This window comes from Chlorocebus sabaeus, chromosome 19, assembly GCF_047675955.1.
Source record: "Chlorocebus sabaeus isolate Y175 chromosome 19, mChlSab1.0.hap1, whole genome shotgun sequence".
Taxonomy (NCBI): Eukaryota; Metazoa; Chordata; class Mammalia; order Primates; family Cercopithecidae; genus Chlorocebus; species Chlorocebus sabaeus.
In genome coordinates, this window is record NC_132922.1 from 30,545,249 (window position 1) to 30,569,297 (window position 24,049).

The following is a 24,049-nucleotide window of genomic DNA, read 5'->3' on the forward strand; positions in this document are numbered from 1 at the left end:
GGTTTTTAAAAAAATCGTTTTGTCTAATTTAGAAAATTTAAATGACCTCCAGGTCACTTCAGGCCTCATCCCTCCATCCCCGCTTGAGCTACCAGATCCAGAAGAGGCATTTGCATGGCAGCCACCCAGAGCTGCCACCTCCAGAGCTGGCGAGGGCAGGATGGAAACTGGGAGGGAAAGGGGGCAGATGCTGGTTCAAGGAGTCTAAACCCACAAGTGCTGAGCAAACTTGCTGGGCTGCAAGTTTACCTGCAGCCCACGAGGTGACCCAGCAGTTCAACAAACTGCTAAGGACCTGAAAATAGCACTTAAGCCTGGGCTACTTGCTGGGCCTGCATCCACTCTAGGGTCATGCCCGGAGTCCTGGCACTGTGGACGCACCCCACCGTCCCCGAGGAGAAGCGCTGGGCTGGGAGGGGCCTGGAGCCTTGTCTAGGGTATCACTTTTGCAAATTCATTTTGTTCAGCAGCACAGGATGGCCGCTCAGGCCCTGGCCTGGGTTGGCATTAGTGCGGCTTTACTGGAGCGGGCGCAGAGCTGTGGGAGTTCCCCACTTCTGGTCGTGTTTTGTCTTGTACAGCTTGGCTGCCTTCTTGTTCTGGGTGATCCCAAGCTTGGTCTACTTGAAGGATTCCAGGCGCTTCCTCATGAACCTGTGGAAGATATCCCAGTCCTGCTTCTTGTCCTCAGCTGGTGTGGCTGTAGCGATGCATGTACTCCTTCCCTGGCTTGCACAGGTACTGCTGCAGCATGTGGTGCATGACCGTGTGCTCCCCGTACCAAATGCTCTGCCGTGCTGCCCCAGGGACTGAATGTCCAGACAGACGGTGCTAATGTTCTCCCTCAGGAGGTAGGAGACAGAGGCCACCATGGTGGACGATCGTGGTGTGAAGTCCACGTTTACCACATTATTAGCACTTGGGGAGCTGATGAAGGCCAGGGACCTCAGGCACTCTCCCTTGGTCACTTAGCTGATGGCATCCTTCAGGTTCAGCTCGTGGAAGACATTGAGGATCCCATCTGGAGACTTCTGGGCCAGCCTTCTCATGAGGACTCCACTGAGGAAATTCCTGTCAAAGTGGGACCACATCTCTCTGAGATAATTGTGCCTGATATGCCTGGATATGTCCTTGATGGCCAAGAGGATGTGGTCGAAGGTGTGGCAGTGCAGCTTCTCATGGAGCTTGGACTCCCGATGTTCACTCCTCTTCACCTTCAGCCACTGCACCAGGGGCTTGATGGTCAGGCCCCAGAAAATGACCCTGAAGATGATGACGGTGGTGCTAACAAACAGGTTATTTTCCTTGACCTTGTTTCCATTCAGAAGCATGACCAGGATGAAGGCCATGGCCCCATGCAGGCCTCCATAGGACATGACCACCTGGTCTATGATCTCCAGCCACACCGTCCAATAGCAGTCCAGGAGCCAGGACTGGATGACACTGATGGCCTTGGTACATGAAGGTGAAGGGCAGTGCAGGAGGAGAAAGGCCCTGTTCCACATCCAGATGAGCAGGTGCATGGCTAAGATGCCCAGGGACATGAAGATGGGATTGGTGCCACTGGCCAGCATCTTAATGGTGTAGCACATGGTGGTGGCCAACTGCTCCTGGATGTTGGCCTTCACGTACTTACGGCAGCAGATGCCACAGAAGATGATGGCCAAGATGGCCTCCAGCAACAGCTTCTCAGACATCAGGATGGACAGGTAGGAGATGATGAACATGAAACCAGGCTCAATGATGTGCACGTGCTTGGTGAGATGGGTCAGCAGTGACAGCGGAAAGGCAAAGACCACCCCCACCAGCATGCCCCCCAGACTCACCACAAAGGAGGAGATTACACCTTCCATAGAGTCCACGCTGGTCACGTTGTCACCACCCAGTGTCACAAAAGATTGAAACACATTGTACAGAAACACAATGACAGAGTCATTCAGTAGCTACACCCTGAAGATGATGATGAACATGACCTCATTGACATGAACCTCCTCAAACACAACCAGGACAGCTGCTGGGTCAACAGTGGTGATCAGGCTGCCGAACAGGAGGCAGTCCAGCAGCGCCCTCTGCAGGTTGCCCATGAGCCTACTAAGGGAGACGCCATAGAGGGACAGGATAGGATGGTGGTGGCTGCATTCCACATGGTGCTGATGACCTTGTACAGCAGGATGGTGCCCAGGTTTCCAAAGAAGAGCCTGTTGGGGATGAAGTAGCTGGTGTCTAGCATGATGGGGGACATCAGCATGAAGGATGCTATGTGTTTGGCCACCCAGATGGGCTGCCCGGCACCAGGCCCAGGACGATGAGCAGGGTGCTCTCAGGGACCATGCTGGTGACCTTGTGGGACAGGTAGAACCAGTCCTGGCCAGGCTGGCCTCAAGGATGCAGAGCACAATCATATACAGGTCTTGGACATTGGCCCGTTCAAAGGCGACCACCTGGGAGCCCTGGCTCACATCATGCACACTACTATGCTCCTCCTTGACACCCCCTCACCCATAGCAGCCACCCTAGCACCAGCACCAGTGCCATCGGCAGCCCCCCGCAGCAACATCACTGCTGTGTCTCAATGCCAGCCTGGGACATGCATGTTGTGGGGAGTCCCAGCTGTGCTCGACTAATGCACCCCGCTGGGGCTGCTGAACTCACAACCCAGCAAGGAACCCACGGGGCTTTGGGGCTTTTGCTGATGGCAGTCCCCTTGTTTTGTTTTTTAATCAGACGTCACTTTTATAAGTACACACAGATAAAATATCAAAGTAAGATATTCTTAAAACTTTCTTTTAGTTCAAAGTTCTTCTGTATCACTTTTGACTTAAAGTCATCAGTGCCCTCATTTTTCCACATTGTTTTCTGTTCCATCAAGAGAAAGGGACAACAAACTACCACCCGTGAGCCAGATGCGGTGCTCCACTCGTTTTTGCAAATAAAGTTTTGTTGGGGCCGGGCGCCGTGGCTCATGCCTGTAATCCCAGCACTTTGGGAGGCTGAGGCAGACGGATCACGGGGTCAGGAGATCGAGACCATCCTGGCTTACAAGGTGAAACCCCATCTCTACTAAAAAAAAAAAAAAAAAAAAAAAAAAAAAAAAAAATTAGCCGGGCGTGGTGGTGGGCGCCTGTACTCCCAGCTACTCGGGAAGCTGAGGCAGGAGAATGGCATGAACCCGGGAGGCAGAGCTTGCAGTGAGCCGAGATCGTGCCACTGCACTCCAGCCTGGCAGCCTGGGCGACAGAGTGAGACTCCGTCTCAAAAAAAAAAAAAAAAAAAGACACGATCTTGTTCTCTCACTCAAGACTGAAGTGCAGTGGCATGATCTAGGCTCATGACAGCCTCAGTCTCCTAGGCTCAAGTGACCCTCCTGCCTCAGCCCCCCAAGTATCTGGGACTATAGGGGTGCACCACCACACCTGAATACTTTTTTTTTTTTTTTTTGTAGAGACAGGGCTTTGCCATGCTGCCCAGGCTGGACATCTTATTTTTTTAGAAACAGAGTCTTGCTCTGTCACCCCAGGCTGGAGTGCAGATGGTGCCATCATAGGTCACTGTAGCCTCAACTCCTAGGCCCAAGGAGGGAGCCATTCTCCCACCTCAGCCTTCTAAGTAGCTAGGACCATAGGCACACCCCACCATGCCCAGCTATTTCATGTTTTAATGTTTTTGTAGAGATGGGGGCCTCACTGTGTTGCCCAGGCTGGTCTCAAATGCCTGGCCTCAAGAGATCCTTCTGTCTTGGTTTCCCAAAGTGCTGAGATTTCAGGCGTCTCACACCTGGTCTCATGCAGGTCCCATGCCTGGCCTCACTTGATTCTTGACCAAATAACCTATTAATAGGGCAGTTGCCAAGTGGTGGTTCTCTAACTTCATTCTTCCTGTATTGATTACTGGGTCAGTGGTCATTCTGTGGTAGGGAAGACTTTTCTCTTTGCTGTTTGTTTATTCAGGTATATCCGTGTGGATCCGGGGCGGCGGTGAAGTTTGCGCATTGTGCAATTGAACAAGTTGTGATACGTCCCTGCTCTCATTGATTTTGATGTCCAGACTGCCCCTGGCTTGGCCAGTGGGAGCCCCTAACTTGGGTCTGTTTCCGTGTCTCCCTCAGGACACCACCATGTCCTTTGCTTCCTACAGCCTCCACACACTAGCCTCCTGAAGCGACACGTCTCTCATCAGACGTCTGTGAGTGCAGACCCTGCCTCCCAGGAGGTCTGGAGGTCAGAAACTCTGCTCCAGGTGAGAACTGAGCTGGTCTCAGCTTCTGTTTCAAAAGAAACTATTCAGCCACCTTCCACCATGTGGGGCAGAGTCCCAGAGGTGGCCCCTCAGCCCGGGGCTGATTCTAAATTGTTGGTATTTTTCTGCAATGACATTTAGAAAACATGAAAATAAATCTGCCTACCCACCTAACTTACATGCCATGGAAGGTATTTTTCATCCCAGGACCCCCCGTCCGTCGGAGTTGTTTCATTTTGCCCATGGTGATACGATCATTGCAGAGTGTCTCGGTGTCCCTCTGTCGTGGTGTTGGAGATGTTTCCTATGATTATGTGGATATTCAGCACTGCCCCAGTAGCACTTTTGTGACACGGAATGGTGAGGGGTTTGTGCAGCCTCCACAGGCCTTCCGTTGATTCAGGGGATCCAAATAGTAGGTGACAGAATCCTTTGTTTTCCCAGGAGGCTCCAGCCTCTCACAATGGTGTGGGCTGGGTCACTCCCTGAGTCCTGACTGTGTCTTCTGAGCACACCTTGGAGAGATCTGGCAGGTGCTGCTTCTGATACTGGATCCTAGGACTGATCTGGTAGCCACAGCCTCGCCGTTGACGCCTGGTATGTAGATAAGACAGGATTCTGTGTCCGACCTCGGACATAACTCCTAGTATGTGGGATGCCGTGCTTTTTGAAGCCTCCAAACCATTTCACAGCAGCCTCAGGTGCTAGAATGGTAGGAACCATTGCCCCTGTTCACAGAGGGGACCATGATACCCAGACAGCTCTTGGCCGTGTGGACAGTGGGATGTGCTGGCCATGAAGAGGACAGGAGACCATGACACAGGCTTACAGGACAGAACTGGAAGGTTCTGCTGTTTCCTGGACCAAAGCATTAATGCTGCTTGTTTTTTTAATTAAGAAAATTGTAATTGTAAAATATACATAACATAAAATTTACTGTCTTAACCATTTCGAAGTGTACAGTTAGTAGTGTTAAATACATTCACGTTGTTGTGCATCCAATCTCCAGAATCTTGCAAAACTGAATCTGAACCGGACGAGGCGTGGGAACTCACTCCTGTAATCCTAGCACTTTGGGAGGCCGAGGTGGGAAAGATTGCTTGAGGCCAGGAGTTTGAGACCAGCCTCGCCAACATAGTGAGACCCTGTCTCTCTCTCTCTTTTTTTATTTTTATTTTTTTTATTTTTTATTTTTTTTGAGACGGAGTCTCGCTCTGCAGCCCAGGCTGGAGTACAGTGGCCGGATCTCAGCTCACTGCAAGCTCCACCTCCCGGGTTCACGCCATTCTCCTGCCTCAGCCTCCCGAGTAGCTGGGACTACAGGCGTCCGCCACCTCGCCCGGCTAGTTTTTTTTGTATTTTTTAGTAGAGACGGGTTTCACCGTGTTAGCCAGGATGGTCTCGATCTCCTGACCTCATGATCCGCCCGTCTCGGCCTCCCAAAGTGCTGAGATTACAGGCTTGAGCCACCGCGCCCGGCCCTCTCTCTTTTTTTAAACAGAGTCTCGTTCTGTCGCCCAGGCTGGAGTGCAATGATGTGATCTCGGCTCACTGCAACCTCTGTCCCCCAGGTTCAAGCGATTCTGCTGCCTCAGCCTCCCGTGTAGCTAGGGTTACAGGCACCTGCCACCGTGCCTGGCTAATTTTTGTATTTTTAGTAGAGTTGGGCTTCTCCATCTTGGCCAGGCTGGTCTTGAACTTCTGACTTCATGATGCACCTGCCTCGGCCTCCCAAAGTGCTGGGATTACAGGCGTGAGCCACCGTGCCCAGCCCCCCCATCTCTTTTAATAAAAAAAAGAAACTGAACAATTAAACAATAGTGGTGTCTCCTCCACCATCAGCAGTGCCTTTGTGTTTTCCCATGAAGTGATGGCCCGGAAAAGACCCATGCCCAGCATAGTGGCACCATAGTTAGCCTCCTGTCTGCCCCCCACTCCCCCACCTCCTCCAGACCATGAGCAAGCAGCTGTACTCATGGTGCGTGGGGGCCTGGCGCCCTCCTACATGCAGCCTGGCCTGCTTCCTCCCCCTCCGCCTCGCCTCTCCCCGCTCCCTCTCTGGGCAGTGTGCCCTAGGCACACAACCTGTAGTCTGGTGCCCATGGCGTTTGTGCATCAGTGTGCTTGGGAGACTTTGGCTTTGTTGCTGACAAAATTCTTGAGGGCTTTCTCCAGAATGAAGGACCTGTGGGTGATGGAGTTAAACTACAGAAGAGCCTCCTGTCACTTTTTCTTTGGTTCTGGGGAAGAGCTGTGGGCCTGCCTCTGCCACAGTCTCTGCAGCCAGTTCTGTGGCCCCATGCTTTGCCATGTGAAGGATCTCTCAGAGCATAGGTTCCCCCAAATCCTCACCCTTGGCATCACCTGGAAGGAGAACGAGGAAAAGCTGGGGACCCCATCTTGGGCCTCCTGAGTCACAGAGCCTGCAGTGCCCTTCCTGCTTCCAGAGCAGACTTGCTGCATGTGCCTGGCTGGTGCCTGGGGGCCTGGTTTGTTCCTAGGGCCCCGCTTCTCCCTGGGGCCCTAGGGCGCTTGCTCAGCGCTCTTGCATGTGGCTTGGCCTGGCAGGGGCAGGGGCCGCTGCACTGTGTCACCTTCTTGTCTGCTGGTTCTGCCTACTGTGTGAGTGGAAATATACCTACTTTCAAGGGCCAGCCAGAAAGGCTCTTCTGGGCTGTTGCCTGTGAGGATTCTGTGTCCTCACGGGCCAAGGGAACTGGCAGGGGGTTGTCCCTACAGAGGGCAGGAGGTGCCTTTCCCTTCTTCCCAATGTTCACTTCCTCTTGGCCAGACCTTGGGTCGGGTGAGCCCTGCTCAGAATGACTTGCAGTGGTGGGACCAAGTGCCCAGAGACACTCCACTTTTTGCCTCTTCCAGTTGAGGCAAAAAACAAAATGTGAGAAAACTGAGTGGGTAGGAGTCAGAGAAAGGCAGCTGTGGAGGTCCGTGTCCCCCAAGGCCCCTTGCCTCGGCCTATGCTGCACCTGCCATACAGAAATCCTTGCCCGTCCCTGCTAGCCCTTATTTCCACATGCAGGAAGTGAGGCTCCCGGGGTTGCCCTGCACTCACTAGTTGAATCCAAGGTGCGTGCTTGCTCCCTGGTGGCCCTGTGGGCCGTAAAGATGGCCGACGGCCCCACAGGCCACTGTGTTCCTTTAAGCGAGGACAGAGACACACTGGAGAACTGTGTCTGATTCCTGCCTGAGCCCCAGGTCTGGCATAGAGGAAGGCTGTGAAGGCGACACCTTCCTGCCCTGCTCCTTCCCGCCCTGCTCTGCGTGCTGTGGCATCTAGCAGGTGTGTCCTGATCTCTCCTGTGTGGAGCCCAGTGGCCGTGCTGCTTGGGCAGGAGGCATGGTGCTCATGAGGCAGGATATGCGCCAGGCCAGCTCTGGCTGTGCTGGGCTGAAGGGGTGCTTTGGACGCTGCAGCGCTGCGGGGTGGTAGATTGGAGGGTCCTGGCTGGGGGCCAGCTTAGCTTGTTTCCTGCTGCCTCTGAGTCTGTGTGGCTGTGGCCAGGTCCTCGGGGGCTCCTGCCCTTGGGAGCCCTCCATATCTGGAGGGTGGGAGTTCCTGGTGCATTAGGAGAGGCTGCCTCCTAGAGTCAGAGCTGATGCACACACCACCTCGGCTGACCTCCAGATTTGGGGGTGCGGAGGGCAGGACCTGGGGGCCTGAGCCTGTGCTCCTGTCTGTGCTACCCTTGGGGACCTGTCGTCATCCTCAGCTCTCAGAGAGATCCACTCAGGGAGGGGACATTGCTTGGGTTTTAGACACATAGGAATTGATCATGTCATATGCAAATTTGATAAATTTATCAAAACAACCCAGGGAAATCCAGGCAATTACATATGTGTCTTCTCTGGGCAGAGTCCCTCTCCTGGAACAAGCTTTGACAGTTTCTTTTCTGGGCCTCAGGATCTTGAGGCCTTGGTGGCTGACAGCATGTCCCAGAGAAGACCCTGAGCACTTGAAGGGCTGTGGTGTGCACATGGCACACACAGTGTGGCCTCAGAGTCACTGGGGAGAGCGGGTCCCATCTGGAAGGGTGGTGAGTTGGGCCCTTCCAATGAGCTAGTGAGGCCTTTAGGCCTCAGCGACACTGAGAGGCCACCCCGGTGAGCTGGAGCGTCTATCCACCCCCAGCCTCCAAGGCTGAGGAGAGTGCCGCCACAGCCCTGGCCTGGCTGCTGAGGAGGGTGCTGCGCTGGCCGCGGCTGCTGGGACTGCAATTGTTTGGATGGTCACTGACCACACTTTTGTTGTCGTTTTTCTCCTCACTTCTGGGCTCGTTCTCATTGCTTTCTTTCTCCACTTCCCCCTCCTATGTCCGGTCCCATGTTTCCCCTTCCCCACCCTGTCCTCTCATGCTTTCCTCTTCTGCCTCTTCTGGCTTCTGTCCACCGTCTCAGCTGGAGGTTCTGCACTACCGACTCTGTGTCTCCAGTGCCCACCACAGCCCCCTGCAGCCCAGCCTCCAGGCCCTCCACACCTACCAAGTACATGCTGCGTTCCTTGATTCCCTTCCCCTGCCCAGAGTGCGTGTCCATGCCTGGCAAAGCAAGGGGGTGGCGCTCCTTCATTCCCTTCCCCTGCCCAGAGTGCGTGTCCATGCCTGGCAAAGCAAGGGGGTGGCGCTCCTTCATTCCCTTCCCCTGCCCAGAGTGCGTGTCCGTGCCCGGCAAAGCAAGGGGCTGGCTGGACCCAGCCGCAGGTGACAGAAGCTACTTTGAGGCAGAGCGAAGCCCCTGTGTTGCGGGAGGCAGAGATCAGCCTCCAGCCTGGCCTGGCCCTTGGCTTTGCAGACTGGCCCGGTTTGAGGGGGTGGGGTGTGGCTGTGTGGCAGAACGAAGCACATGGCCCAAACTGGCCAGCTCCCCACCAGTGGAGGAGTCCCAAGGTCTCTGGTGTTGAGGCTCCATGCTTGGCCCTGGTTTGAAGAGCTGGAGTCGTGAGGCCTCTGCAGTGGCCCAGTTCACCCCCACTCTGCAGGGCCTGGTGCTCAGGAAGGAGCTGAAGACACAGAGGCCTGGGACTTACAGTAATGTGGGTGCTGCCCTGTTCAGAACTGTCACCCACGCTGGAGGTCCTGTGAGACTCTGTGTGTGAGGCAGGGGGTTGGCGAGGACCTGGAGCTTGGCCCTATAGCCCACAGAGGCTGTCAGTCCTTGACGGCCCGGCCTGGGCCCCGCCTTCAGCTAGGGAGCCTCGGCCACTCGTAGACACCACCAGAGGGGGATGAGAATAGGTAGCAACCTCATAGAGGTCGTGGTCTGCCTAGGCACAAATGACAAGTGTACGGATGGATTTGAGGTCAGTGAAGCAGAGTTCAGGCCCATGGGGGATTTCGGAGACGATAGAGTTAGCGAGTCTGTGAGAACCCGGGGGACGAGCCGTGCCCACAGCCAGGGGCCTGCCCCATTTACCCTGCGAAGGAGCACACGTGATTGAATGGGAATTTGAGCACAGGATGGATAAACGTGGGCCCTGAGTGCCGGTGGGATGGGGTGGCAACTACAGCATGTGGTGGCATCCCTGTTCTGCGGGAGCCACTGGAGAAGACTTGGGTCAGGGAGGGAGGGCAGTGTCCAGGAAGCATCTAGTAACCCCCATGGCAGTAGGGGTGACCAGGGAGGTCCTGGAGGGGTGGGCTGAGGTGTTGTGAGGCTGGGCCGAGTGGGAAATGTGGGCGCTTTGGGGACACATCTTTAAGAAGCAAGCAGGTATGACTGTGGCCAGGGACTCCACGTGGGACTGTGGCCTAGGAGGGATGCAGAGCTGAGGGAAATCTGTGGCTCCGCAAACCTGTGGGAAAATAGCCTGAGGCTTTCATGTGACTGCCGGGGACAGGGCCCGACACCCGGCCCCTCCAGACCCTCTGGAAGGACCAGGTGAGGCTGGGTAAGTGCACCCGCAGGGAAGGCAGGTTCCCAGTTCCCATATGGATGCCGTCCCCTCCCATGAGCTGCAGGGAGGATGTCATGGCTCAGAATCCCAGGCCAGGATGGGAGGGAGGGCCCGGGTGAGACTGGAGGAGAAGGACACTGGTCTGACTTCCCACCTGCTGGTGCCCTTCTAGTCAGGTAGTATAGGGACTGGTTTTCTCCTTCCTTCCAAAGCAATGCAAATTCGTTGCCCAAAGACTTAAAGATACAGCTAGATAGAAGAAAATAGCCGGGCACAATGGCTGAAACCTGTAATCCCAGAACTTTGGGAGTCCAAGGCATGCAGATTGCTTGAGCTCAGGAGTTTGAGACCAGCCTGGGAAACATGGCGAGACCCCTGCCTCTACAAAAAAAAGAAAAGAAAAGAAAAACTAGCTGGGTGTGGTGGTGTGTGCCTGTGGTCTCAGCTACTCGGGAGGCTGAAGTGGGAGGATCTTGAGCCCAGGAGGCAGAGGTTGCAGTGAACCGACATCATGCTGTTGCACCCCAGCCTGGGTGACAGAGTGAAACTCTGTCTCAAAAAAAAAAAAAAAAGAAGAATAAAATACCTCCCACCCTATAGCTCCATTCTCAGCCTCAGTCACTGATCTGTGGGGTGTGTCACCTGGACCTGTGGGGACATTTTCCTGACGGGGAGACTTGAGTGGGGAGTGATGTGAGCAGTGGTCCATGCGGGGTCTGCAGCATCCCAGGATATACCCAGAGGCCAGGCCCTGCACCAGCCTCAGCATCACAGATGTGTTGAGGCCCAAAGGGCCGGGGGTAAGCATGGAGAGGTGAGCATGTCCACTCGGACTCAGTGCCCCTGTTCCCTTGCCCTCATCCACTTTTGATGCTCCCACCTGCCCTCCCAATGCTGAGCAACCAGAGAAAGCCCACGGCCAGCAAAAAGGCTTTCCTCATGGGTGTAGGTCTCCAGGATCCTGCTTGTACATTGTAAATCAAAAGCTTGGCCTGTTAGCTTGACTGTGCTCTTGTCTTGGGGTTTTCCTGACAAGTCTGTGGGCAACAGAGGAATTGATATCCAGGGCTTCTCCTGGGCTGAGCCCTTACCTGGCAGTGTCCAGAATGAGGAGCAGTTGGAAGGAATTGGGGAGGAAAGTGAAGGTTCTTATTTTTTTAACAGGGTATTACTCTGTCACCCAGGCTAGTCTCTGGCTCCCAGAGCCTCTCTCTCCAGACTGGCCAAAGAGGCCCCATCACGCTGCCGTCACTTGCTCCTCCCCACCCCTGTCAGGAAAAGGGCTGGGGTGGGTCCTGACTCCCAGGCCCACTGGGGCTGGCAGAGTGGGCTGTTTTGTGTGGGGCTGAGGTGAGGTGTGTGCAGGGGATGCAATGGCTTGGCCGCCTGCATGCTGGGTGTGTCCTTGGGATGTTCCCTAACCTTGGTTTCTTCCTCTGAAGAATGGGGCTGAAACCAGCTCTTACCTCTCAGAGGTGCCCAGTGCTCTCCCCTGGCAGAGCCAACCCTCGCTAATGGGAGCCCCAGGCAGGGCCACCTTACTGTGCAAGCAGTGGTGACCCTCCCCTCCCCTGCAGGCCGCTGTCCTGAGGTTCGTCCAGCAGAAACTATACCTGTTTTGCAGCATTGCTTTGGCCACTGGCCCCTGGACCCATTGTTCGGAGCTAGGAGTGTCAGCCCCATCTCATGCGGGCCTGAGTCCTCTGTGTGCCCCAGTGAGGGAGGCCCCCTGGGGTGGATGAAGGAGGAGAACAAATGTTGTCACAGAGACCTTGGAGAGGAGGGGCCTTGGAGGTCACATTGTTCTTTCTGTTTCAGTTTCCAAAGCCAACCCTCAGGTACAGCAAAGCCCTGCCCCGTGCCATCTGTCTGGTGCCAAACGGGTTTCTACTCTTACACAACCAGGGAGCACTGGGTCCTGTGGGCTGGGAAAAGCCCGCCCATGACCCTGGCTTCTGAAGCGACAGTGAGAGAGCCAAACCTCACAGGGCTGTGCGTGTCTCTCCTGCGCCCTCTGGGGGACGTGGGAAGAGTCAGTGTAGCTGCCACCTGGGGACCTGGCCTCCAGACCACGGGAGGATTTGGCCCCAGCCACTGGGCCTTCAGCACACACCTCCCTGACAGGTCCTGGAGGTGTGGCTGAGCTACCTGCAGCCGTGGCGATGTGCGGCTCACAAGCAGGCTCCCAGCAGCGACTCCCAGCCCTGGTGTGCCTGAGAAACGGTAAGCCCTGGCCCCTCTCCTCACAGCCATGCCACTGGCTCCCCTGGGCAGATGTTGCTCCAGTGGGTGGAGGCCAGGACAGCGGCCTATGCTGGGGTCAGCCTGGCCCTGGCTCTGGCAGCCTCCTGGGCTCCTCTCCCAGACCCTGCTAAGTGGAGCACAGACCAGCCCTTCCTAGGCTCAACTTTGCCAGGTCCTAGAATGGGTTTCTCATGGAAGCAGTGGATGACCTGTCCCCTCTCCCTTCTGGCCCAGACAGATTTTCATAGTGACCTGCAAACTGTGCCTTGACCCTTCCTTACCAGCACAGAGCAAACCAGTGGCTGCCTTCCCCTCATCTCCTGCTTCATCCTCACAGCAGACCTCCCAGGCGTCCGTGGCACCTGGCATAGCCACTGACCTCTCCCTTCCTTGCCCGAGGCCTTCCCCTTTGGACCCTCTGGGGGATCCTCCCTCAGCCCCCTCAGGCTCTGGGCCAGCCTCTGCCATGGTGGCTTCAGTCCTCTTGGAAAGGGGCCTCAGCCCTGCTAAGGATTCAGCATCCTCAGAGGGCCTGGGCCTCACCTGCCTGCCAACAGTCCTCTGAGCTGTCATCCATGACACTTTGCCACCTTGGCCAGGGAGAGTCTGAAAGCCTGGGAACAAGCAGGGGTATTAGGGGCATGGACGGGTGCAGCCCCCACCTCCACCTCCAGTGGGAAGGCTGGCCCCAACCTGCCACCTCGGTCCCCAGGGTGCCCTTTGTCCAGGAGAACCTGCTGATGTCCACCAAGCTGTTCGTGGGCTTCCTGAACCACGTGCTCCACACAGACCTGGTCAGTCCCAAGCACGTGCTCATGGTGTTCTGAACGGCCAGAGTCTTTGCCCAGCCCAACCTAGCCAAGATGATCCAGAACGGTAAGTCCTTGGCCCAGGCCAGCCCGGCAGACCCCGACCCAGCCAGACCAGAGCCAGGCCCTTAGCTGGTGAGTGACACCTCTTCAAGAGGGACCCACGTGTCCAGAGTGGGCCCTGGCAAAGGTTGCTGTGGAGACTCCTGGGACACATCTGCACAGTTAAGGCTGGGACCGGCTGGCAGGCACCAGGCACCAGGCACTGGGTGGAGGACAGCAGGTATACCCACAGAGGGGGCTGCACAGACCAAGCTGCGGCCCCATGGCATCACAATTTCTCCCTGGCAACTCGTGGCAGCAGCCTTGGGAGGCTGTCTTGGTCTCTGGCGTGCGTTTGTCTTGGCTGGGTTGGACATTGGCTTCTGTCGCTCCTCCCGGTGTTTGCCCTCCTGTAGATACTGCTGGGGGCTCTGTGAGCCACCAGCTCCCTCATTTGCCCTCCCCATGTCAGCCACCTACTAAATGGGAGACACTGCCAGGCAGGGCCTCAGGAGGACACCCCTGGGTCATGGCTCCTCAGATACCTCGGAGGCATCCTGAAAACCTGTGGGCAGTAACCAGGTACTCTGTGCCTCTGGAAGTGGGCGCTAGGTTTGTCTCCTGCCTTCCAGTTTGAGCAGCTGTTCCTGGAGCCGGAGCTCGTCATCCCCCACCGCCAGCACCGACTCTTCACAGCCTGCACATTCGCCAGCGGCTTCCTGTCATCGTGGCCACCAGTGGTCACTGATACCTCCTTCAAGGTGAAGAGCCACGTCTACAGCTTGGAGGGCCAGGACTGCAAGTACACCCTGATGTTCAGGCCTGAGGCCCACACCCTGCTGAGCGGGTTGGTGGTGCCCATCCATAGGGCCCCTGGAGCCACGGGGCTGAGCAGAGGCAGGAAAGTGCTGTGTTCTGGCTGGAAGGAGGGAGGCTGGGCGTAGAGTTGATGCACTTCTCCTTCCCTCATTTCAGTAAAGTCTGATTTGTTTCTGATAACGAAGGCAGTGTTGGGAAATTTCACATTTAGAAGATCATCCTTTAGTCTTTAAAAGTCCTCCAGCAGAAGCTGCTCCTCCCGTCACTCAGTGATCTGGCTGTGCATCCATCTTAGGGCCCCCAGTCAGCCTGCCTTGGTGGCAGCACAGGCCTCTCCTGCCAGTGACCTGCTCTTGCCTCCCTTGCAGGTCCTGCACCTCACTCAGCTCATCACACAGGCCAAGCACATGGCCAAGTTCATCTCAGACCCATGTGTGGAGAGTCCGGCCAGCTGCTCCTTCCTATTGTGGCCGGGCTTTGGCCCCACGGACACCAACGGCTCCTCTTCAGCCAATGACCTGGACGAGATGGGGCAGGACAGCGTCCGGAAGACAGACGAGTGCCTGGAGGAGGCCCTGGAGTATCTGTGCCAGATATTCCAGGTATGAGCAATGGGGCCTACCCCACGGCCATTAGGGTCCCCTTCCCCGAAGGGTCTGCTCCCCCTTAGCCTGTGGTCTGCCACGCACCTGTCCCAGGCCCCATGCAGATGAACCCAGTGTTGTGGGAGGCAGGCCCACACCCCATCTGGGTGCCCTTGTCGCCACCATTAGAAGCTGGTGGGGTGAAGACTGGTCCCTTCCTTCACCTTGACACTGAGGGCAGAGGCGCTTCTCTCTCTCTGGCAGCTCAGTGAAGCGCAGCTCACGCAGTTCACACTTGCCTTGGACACCATCCAGGATGAGAATGGAAAGCAGCAGCTCCAACTGCATTGCAGGTGAGGATGGACTCATCCCTACGCCCCTGAGCCAGTACCAGGTGAGAGGCCCAAGTCCCAGAGTTGCATGGGCTGGGCCCTGACCTGTCCCCAGCTCCCTCCTCTGCTGTGAGCAGAGATGGCTTGGCTCTTCTGAATTGTGTGCAGGGGCCATGTTTTCTTTTCTTTCTTTTTTTTGAAACAAGGTCTCCCTCTGTCGCCCAGGCTGGAGTGCAGTAGCAAGATCCCAGCTCACTGCAACCTCCGCCTCCCGGGTTCAAGCGATTTTCCCACCTCAGCCTCTTGAGTAGCTGGGATTATAGGCGCATGCCACTGCACCTGGCTTTTTTTTTTTTTTTTTTTTTGAGACGGAGTCTCACTCTGTCACCCAGGCTGGAGTGCAGTGGCACAATCTCAGCTCACTGCAAGCTCAGCCTGCTGGGTTCACACCATTCTCCTGCCTCTGGAGTAGCTGGGACTACAGGCACCCGCCACCATGCCCAGCCAATTTTTTTATTTTTTAGTAGAGACAGGGTTTCACCGTGTTAGCCAGGATGGTCTCCATGGTCTCCATCTCCTGACCTCGTGATCCACCTTCTTCGGCCTCACAAAGTGCTGAGATTACAGGTGTGAGCCACGGCACCTGGCCAATTTTTGTATTTTTAACAGAGACAGGGTTTCATCATATTCGTCAGGCTGGTCTCTAACTCTAGACCTCGTGATCCACCTGTCTGGGCCTCCTAAAGTGCTGGGATTATAGGCGTGAGCCACTGCGCCTGGTCAGGGCCATGTTTTCTGACCCAACCCTACGACCTGGTTTTCTAGATCAACAGGCTGCAAAGGTTTGAAATTGAGTATCGGGGGGACCCAGAGCTGCTGCCCCTCTGGAGCTATGAGATTACCAGCTTGGTTCGAGCACCCTTCTGGCTGTCATCTGCCATCAAACAGAGTGAGTGGGCAGGAGGGCCGGCCTGGCCTCTTCGGAGAGGGTTCTGGGTGCTCCTGCCTGGGGTACAGTCCCAGGGTGGCCCTATGGGGGTGGGGTGCACCTGAGGCCTGTGGTGCCACCACCCCATACCCCCGTGCCACTGTCTGCGCTTCAGTTTGCAGACCTGAAGATGGCGGCTCTGTGTTCCTGAGATGACTCCCTTGGCAGCTTCTGTCGCTACTGCCTCACAGAGCCCACGCTGGCCAGCGGCCCCAGGCTCAGCCTGTGCTTTCTGGGCAGCTACCTGACACTGTCCTGGCTGCTGCTGGCTTTCTTCGTGGCTTCTCTGTTCTGCATTGGGCCCCTCACCTGTGCACTGCTGTTTACTCTGGGCTATGTCCTCTACTCCTCAGCCAGGACGCTGCTGACCAAGCGGGGGAAGCTGCACCAGCCCTGATGGCATTGGGCGTGGGAGGCCACTCCGGGTGGGAACATGGTTATCTTTGGGCTCCTGGTTGGGAGCAGGGGGATTCCTGCAGTTGTGGAGGCATCTGGGGGAAACGGGACTGAGAAGGGAGGGAAAGTAGCTTCAATAAAATCAAGTGCTCAAAGACACAGCAACCGTTTGATGATACTTAAGTATTCAAAATAATGACAACTACAGACTGACAGAAGCCACCATGGGATCTCTCACACCTTCATTCACCCCACAGACGACACACCAGGGAGAACAGCATCTCAGTGGTGATTTCTTTTTTTTTGAGACGGAGTCTTGCTCTGTCACCCAGGCTGGAGTGCAGCGGCACCATTTTGGCTCACTGCAACCTCCACCTCCCAGGTTCAAGCGATTCTCCTGCCTCAGCCTCCTAAGTAACTGGGACTACAGGCTCGTGCCACCATGCCCGACTAATTTTTTATATTTTTAGTAGAGATGGGTTTTCCCCATGTTAGCCAGGATGGTCTCGATCTCCTAACCTCGTGATCCGCCTGCTTCAGCCTCCCAAAGTGCTGGGATTACAGGCATGAGCCACTGCACCCAGCCTCAGTGGTGATTTTCAAACCAAGCCTTTGTTTTTGATGTGGGGTTTTGGGGGTTCTTTTTAATGATTTTCAAATTTAAATGTTGTAATTTGTATTTTGGTTTTTGTTTTGTTTTGTTTTTTGAGACAGAGTCTCCCTCTGTCGCCCAGGCTGGAGTGCAGTGGCGCGATCTCGGCTCACTGCAAGCTCCTCCTCCCAGGTTCAAGCAATTCTCCTGCCTCAGCCTCCCGAGTAGCTGGGATTACAGGCATGTGCCACCATGCCCGGCTAATTTTTGTATTTTTGGTACAGATGGGGTTTCACCATTTTGGTCAGGCTGGTCTCAAACTCCTGACCTCATGTGAGCCACCCACCTCAGCTTCCCAAAGTGCTGGGATTACAGGTGTGAGCCACTGCACCCGGCCAGTGCTTTGTATTTTTATGTAAACTCAGAATAATGGCATTTTAGGGCCTGTGACCAAAAACCAAACCAAGTTTGTAACTCCACCAGGGATCTGAATAAACCTGCCCTTGTTTTTGAGTTTTCCACCGCCTAGGCTCAGTATCCAGGCGGTTCACCCACACAGGGTCCCTGAACACGCAGGGGCTGCAGAAACAGCTGCTGGGCACCCTCACCCAGGTTGGCCCCTCGCCCCAGTGTCCATGGGCCTGACCCTCTGGTTTCCTTTGCTTTCCTTGCCCAGGGGCACAGTAGACACGGCAGCAGCAAAACCAAGGTGCATGTTAACACTGAAGTGCCTGTGACAGAAAGGGTGAGGGCCTGCTTGAATCTTTTTTTTCTTTTCTTTTTTTTTTTTTTTGAGACAGAGTCTCTGTCACTCAGGCTGGAGTACAGTGGCATGATCTTGGCTCACTGCAACCTCCAGCTCCCGGGTTCAAACGATTCTTCTGCCTCAGCCTCCTGAGTAGCTGGGATTACAGGTAGATGGCACCACACCCAGCCTGAGCCTGCTGGGCCTGAGCCATGTGAATTTTGCCTTCTACTTAATATCAACATTGAGTAGATTGGCCTGTAATCCCAGAACTTTGGGAAACCAAGGCAGGGGGGAATCACTTGAGCCAAGAAGTTTAAGCCCAGCCTGGGCAATATAGCAAGACCCCATCCCTACAAAAGATTCAAAAAGTTGGCTGGGCGTGTGGCTCACACCTATAATCCCAGCACTTTGGGAGGCCAAGATGGGCAGATCACCTGAGGTCAGGAGTTCGAGATCAGCCTGGCCAACATGGTGAAACTTTGTCTCTACTAAACACATAAAAATTAGCTGGGTGTGGTGCCACCTACCTGTAATCCGAGCTACTCGGGAGGTTGAGGCAGGAGAATCGCTTGAACCTGGGAGCCGGAGGTTGCAGTGAGCCAAGATCATGCCACTGCACTTCAGCCTGGGCGACAGAGTGAGACTCTGTCTCAAAAAAAAAAAAAGATTCAAGAAGCTAGGTGTGGTGGTGGCTCATACATGTGGTCCCAGCTACTTGAGGTGGGGTGGGAGGATCACCTGGGCCCAGAAGGTCAAGGCTGCAGTGAGCCATGATCATGTCACTGCACTCCAGCCTGGGTGACAGAGCAAGACTCTGTCTCCGAAAAAAAAAACAAAAAACCTGACAACCTGAAGCATATGCTACCGTGTCTATGGCTTCCAGGAAGTTCTGAGGATCTCGCGAGTGGCTGGGGACTGTGCACTCAGCCCCAGGGCAGTGTCTGGCCAGCAGTGGAGGCAGACACAACCTACTGAGTAGAGAACTAAGCACAGCAAAGCTGAGTGAGGAGGCAGGGTCTTGGTAGTTGGGGTCCAGACACTGGAGAGAAAGGAGGACTACTGGCACAAGAGCAGAAACAAAATGCAGTTAGGCATCCCAGCCGGGAGGCACTGGGGGGGACTTCCAGGGGAGGCCTGGGGTTGGAGCAATTCAGGAACCAGTTCTGGGGCACAAGGAGGAGGAAGCTCTGGGGACATCTAGGAGGGAGGCCGGTGGCCGGGGTCCTGAGGCGGCCAGGCTGAAGGAATTTCTTGCACATTCTCGTCTCTTCACCCCTGGACGCCTCCAGAGTGATTTATTCTAACCGCTGCCACCACCTCAACTCCTAGGATGCCCTCAACTTTTTGCCACTAGGCCACATTCCCCTGCTGTGAACAGGCCAAATCCAGATGCTTCTTAGACCTCCTGGCCTGGAGCCTCTGGCAGCACAGCTTCAGGCTCTCCGGACACCACCCGTGCCCCCTGCACCTCCACACCCCACTCCTCGCACCAGACAACGCTGTTGTGGCCCACTCTCTTCCATGACCAACACATCCTGTCTCTAGGATGTACCAGCACCCGCATGACCCGAGGTGACTCAGATTCTGGTCACCTCGTGCAGGTGACCCACCAGCAGAGGCCCTGTGCAATCAGGAGAAATCGATACCTTTCCTCTTGGACATCCAAGAGCAAGTTAGATCCCCTAAATGGCCAATAACCCTGACATTTCCAACATAAATGAGAGGACTCTTTGTATTTTTTTGAGACAAGTTCTCGCTATGTTGCCCAGGCTGGAGTGCAATGCACCATCATGGCTCACTGCAGCCTCCAACTTCTGGGCTCAAGCAATCCTCCCACCTCAGCATCCCAAGTAGCCAGGACTACAGGCACACACCACCACACTCTGCTAATTTTTAAATTTTTTTTGTAGAGATGGGGTCTCACTATGTTGCCAGGCTGGTCTTAAACTCCTGGGCTCAAGTGATCTGCCAGCTTCTGCATCCCAAAGCGCTGGGTTTACAGGTGTGAGCCACCACACTGGAGAGAGGACTCATGTAGCCTTCACTTTAAAAATTAAGCTAGCTTCCCTTCACTCTCAAACCAGAATCCTCAGCACAATTTTCTCAAGTGAGAAGGGGCCAAAAGAAATCAAATTGTTTCCCAATCAAGAATTTCTACCTTTGGCCAGGCACAGTGGCTCACGCCTGTAATCCCAGAACTTTGGGAGGCCGAGGCAGCTGGATTGCCTGAGCTCAGGAGTTTGAGACCAGCCTGGGCAACATGGCGAAACCCCATCTCTACTAAAAAATACAAAAAATTAGCCAAGCCATGGAGGCTCACACCTGTGGTCCCAGCTACTCAGAAGGCTGAGGTGGGAGGATCACTTGAGCTTGGGAGATGGAGGCTGCAGTGAGCCAAGATTGCATCACTGCACTCCAGCCCGGGCAACAGAGTGAGAGACCTGTCTCAAAAAAAAAAAAAAAAAGAAAAGAAAAAAAAAAAGCAATTCCTACTTTCTCCCAACGAGTATTCCAGCTATGAAAATCACCATTGACTTTAATATCCATGTGAATCTTTGTATGCACTTAAGAGGTCAGAAGAATGCAAAGAAGTGAGAGGAAGAGGAGGAGCAAATGCTTTTCAGCCACAGCAAAAGGCTGGCACTTCAGAGGGTGGAGGCCTTTTGACACCCAGCCCAGCCCAGGGGAGCACAGCGTCAAGCCGAGGGTGTCACCAGTAACTTCTCTCTCCACTGTTGGGTCCTCCTGACTTCAATGCATCTGCAGCCTCCTCCCTCCAGCTACCTCCAGCTATGCTGACCTCTGGGAGAGCAGCCAGGGAGCACCCACCTGGCTGCATGTGCTGACTCGGACTTCCCAAGGAGTGCTCAGAGCACTTTTTTCTCAAGATGCTCAGGAGAAAAGCTACCCAGGCCTTCCAGAGAACCAGACTTTCTCCTCTTAAGATTCAAAATGGTAAGCTGGGCGTGGTGGCTCACACCTGTAATTCCAGCACTTTGGGAGGCCGAGGCGGGTGGATCACGAGGTCAGGAGATCGAGACCATCCTGGCTAACACAGTGAAACTCCGTCTCTACTAAAAAATACAAAAAATAAGCTGGGCATGGTGGCGGGCGTCTGTAGTCCCAGCTCCTTGGGAAGCTGAGGCAGGAGAATGGTGTAAACCCGGGAGGCGGAGCTTGCAGTGAGCCGAGATCATGCCACTGCACTCCAGCCTAGGCGACAGAGTGAGACTCTGTCTCAAAAAAAAAAAAAAAAAAAAAAAAAAAAAAAAAAAAAAAAAGATTCAAAAGGTAAGCTGGGCATGGTGGCTCACGCCTGTAATCCCAGCACTTTGGGAGGCCGAGGCGGGTGGATCATGAGGTCAGGAGATCAAGACCATCCTGGTTAGCACGGTGAAACCCCATCTCTACTAAAAATAAAAAAAATTAGCTGGGTGTGGTGGCGCATGTCTGTAATCCCAGCTATTCAGGAGGCTGAGGCATGAGAATCACTTGAACCTGGGAGGTGGAGGTTGCGGTGAGCCAAGATCGCACCATTGCACTCCAGCCTGGGCAACAAGAGCAAAACTCGGTCTCGGAAAAAAAAGATTCACAATGGAGACTGGGCCTGGTGGTTCATGCCTGTAATCCTAGCACTTTGGGAGACCAAGATGGGAGGACTGCTTGAACCCAGGAGTTCAAGACCAGCCTGGACAACATAGCAAGACCCTGTCTCTGTTTAAACAAACAAACAAACAAAAAAGCCTAGGCAACATAGGGAGACACTGTCTCTACAAACAATAAAAAATTAAAAATTAGCGGCAGGGCGCGGTGGCTCATGCCTGTAATCCCAGCATTTTGGGAGGCTGAGCGGGGTGGATCATGAGGTCAGATCGAGACCATCCTGGCTAGCATGGTGAAACCCCATCTCTACTAAAAATACAAAAAATTAGCCTGGCGTGGTGGCAGGTGCCTGTGGTCCCAGCTGTTCTGGAGGCTGAGGCAGGAGAATGGCGTGAACCCGGGAGGCGGAGCTTGCAGTGAGGTGAGATCACGCCACTGCACTTCAGCCTGGGTGACAGAGCAAGACTCCATCTCAAAAAAAAAAAAAAAAAAAAAAAAAAAAAATGCTGGGTAGGATGGTGCATGCCTGTGGTCCCAGCTACTTATGAGATTGAGGCAGGAGGCTCACTTGAGCCCAGAAGGTTAAGGCTGCAGTGAGTAGTGATCGCACTACTGCACTCCAGCCTGGGCTACAGAGTGAGACACTGTCTCAAAAAACAATTAACAACAAAAAGCCAGGACCGAGCATGGTGTCTCATGCCTGTAATCCCAGCACTTTGTGAGGTCAAGGTGGGTAGGTCACTTGACATCAGGAGTTCTAGACTAGCCTGGTCAACATGGTGAAACCTCATCTCTACTAAAAATACAAAAATTAGCCAGGCGTGGTGGTGCATGCCTCTAATCCCAGCTACTCAGGAAGCTGAGGCAGGAGAATCACTTGAACCTGGGAGGCAGAGGTTACAGTGAGCCAAGATCACGCCACTGCTCTCTAGCCTGGGTGACAGTGAGACTCCTTCTAAAAAATAAATAAATAAATAAATAATGAGAGTTATAAATTGGCACCTGGCACCAGGGAGAGGCCAGTTCCTGATGGGTCACACCTGTTTCACTGAAGTGTTAATTGAATGCAGGCACAAGGGAGAAGCAATTTCCTGGCCATGTGTATTAAGAGACAAAATGGCAGAGTATGACTTTCTAGGGGCATCCCACCAGAAAAAGGAAGAAAGCCTCAGATAGGTATACGTACAGTTTCCTAAACACACTGCGTACGCTCACCTCCCAAGGGCAAGGAGGGCACTGTGCATGTAAGCAGCCCACCCTAGGGGAAGAATGATGGGAAATGGGCCAGTCTATAAAGTGCTAGGATCAAGGTTAAACACCGCACTTGACCTTTATATGCTGCTTAGGTCTCTTCCAAGAATACTTTCCTTTCTTTCCTGTTCTAAAACTTTTTAAAATCAACTTCCACTCCTGCTCTGAAACTTGCCTCAGTCTCTTTTTCTGCCTGGGCGCCAGCCAGGGAAGGAGTGGCGAAGGGAGGGAGGGAGCAAAGAAGCAGAGCAGGCCCTGGCCTCACTGGACCCTGGTGAGGGCCACACAGGCCCGACTCCCAGCACACTCCACTCCTGAGGATGCTCAAGGTGACAGCCCCTCTACGCACCCCCAGCTGCTTCTGAGCCCCTTGCCTGTGGTAGCACTTGTCATCTTGCCTGCATTGAAGCCAACCCTGAAGAACACCTTTGTCTCTCAGCAGAAGAGGCTTCAGGCAATGTGGACCAAGCACCTGCACCGCTCAGGGCCTTTGAGATACCCGCATCTGCGCCCACAGCTTTCCACTGCCAGGCCCACCAACCTCCAAGTGGATTCTGGCTCTCTATAGCATTTCCTGGTAATTCTACTACTTTTAAGCCTGGCTAAATTCCAAGATAAATGACTCAAGATAGATAAAGTATTTGATCTCCAAACTGACAAAACAACAGTTAGTTTGTTTTCTAGCTATTATTTCGGTATTTGGCATTTACACAAAAGCACATGATGAAGTAAAACCTTACCTGCTGAAGACTAAAAATAAAGCTTGTTTCTTTCCAAGTCGTGTGCTTGGATCCTCACTATCAGGCGTCCCTTCCCGGCCCCTGGTCCCTAGTCCAGCCCCTGCTATCTGCAGGGACCTGCCTGGGCAGCCAAGTCTTGATCATCCCGGGACCTGGCAGCTGCCCTGGAAGAGAAGCGTTGCCAGAGCTGCACCCACCCTCCCTGGAGGTGGGAGGGCTTTCCTGGTCCCCCGGCTGGGCCAGAGCTGCCTTCGAAACACAGATCAGCCTGGGTCTCCTGCCCAGACTGCATGCTCCTGGGGGCAAGATGCCATCTTCTCCTGCCCTGACAAAACACCGCTGACAGGGGGTCCAGCCAAGCTCATCTTCCTTCCTGGAGGGCCATCTCCAGAGTGCTGTGGCCACGCCCGCACCACCCCTCCCACCACAGCAGCAGCTGCAGCTGCGGCTGCGTCCATTGTCTGGGGGTGGCCAGCTTAGTGTCCACCCTCACCTGGCAGCACAGTCCTCCCAGTACCATGGCCCCCCTTCCTTGGCATGAATCTCAGCCCTTTCCTACCTCAGGGAGCAGGAACTTTTCCAGGAAGCTGGGAGATCAACCAGGCCAAGGAATGGGACGGTGTATCAGACAAGGAGAGCTGAGGTCCAGGGTGTCCAGGGCCAGAGTGGACACTGCCAGCCCCAAGGCTGACAGCATCCTGACAGGACAGTGAGCCCAGATTCATGGAGAAGGGGACACAGTGATGAACAACTGGCA

General features: G+C 54.6%; 1 protein-coding gene and 1 pseudogene across 1 annotated transcript; one reads left to right on the plus strand and one right to left on the minus strand.

Annotated features, from left to right (window-relative positions):
* Positions 1-277: 277 nt before the first annotated feature.
* Positions 278-11,085, minus strand: LOC103223601 (sodium/hydrogen exchanger 3 pseudogene; annotated as a pseudogene).
* A 1,001-nt stretch (positions 11,086-12,086) lies between these two features.
* Positions 12,087-16,359, plus strand: LOC103223603 (sphingomyelin phosphodiesterase 4-like). The gene is made up of 8 exons (XM_073007118.1): positions 12,087-12,176; positions 12,269-12,351; positions 13,101-13,182; positions 13,818-14,000; positions 14,427-14,660; positions 14,907-14,995; positions 15,800-16,105; positions 16,203-16,359. The coding sequence occupies exons 1-8, from the start codon at positions 12,087-12,089 to the stop codon at positions 16,357-16,359; spliced, it is 1,224 nt and encodes a 407-aa protein (XP_072863219.1).
* Positions 16,360-24,049: the final 7,690 nt, after the last annotated feature.

Coding starts and splice junctions, on each gene's coding strand:
- LOC103223603 (XM_073007118.1), top strand. CDS start 12,087: ATGACCCTGGCTTCTGAAGCGACAGTGAGAGAGCCAAACCTCACAGGG. Junction 12,177..12,268: donor CTCTGGGGGACGTGGGAAGA/GTCAGTGTAGCT, acceptor CCTCCCTGACAG/GTCCTGGAGGTGTGGCTGAG. Junction 14,001..14,426: donor TCACTGATACCTCCTTCAAG/GTGAAGAGCCAC, acceptor CCTCCCTTGCAG/GTCCTGCACCTCACTCAGCT.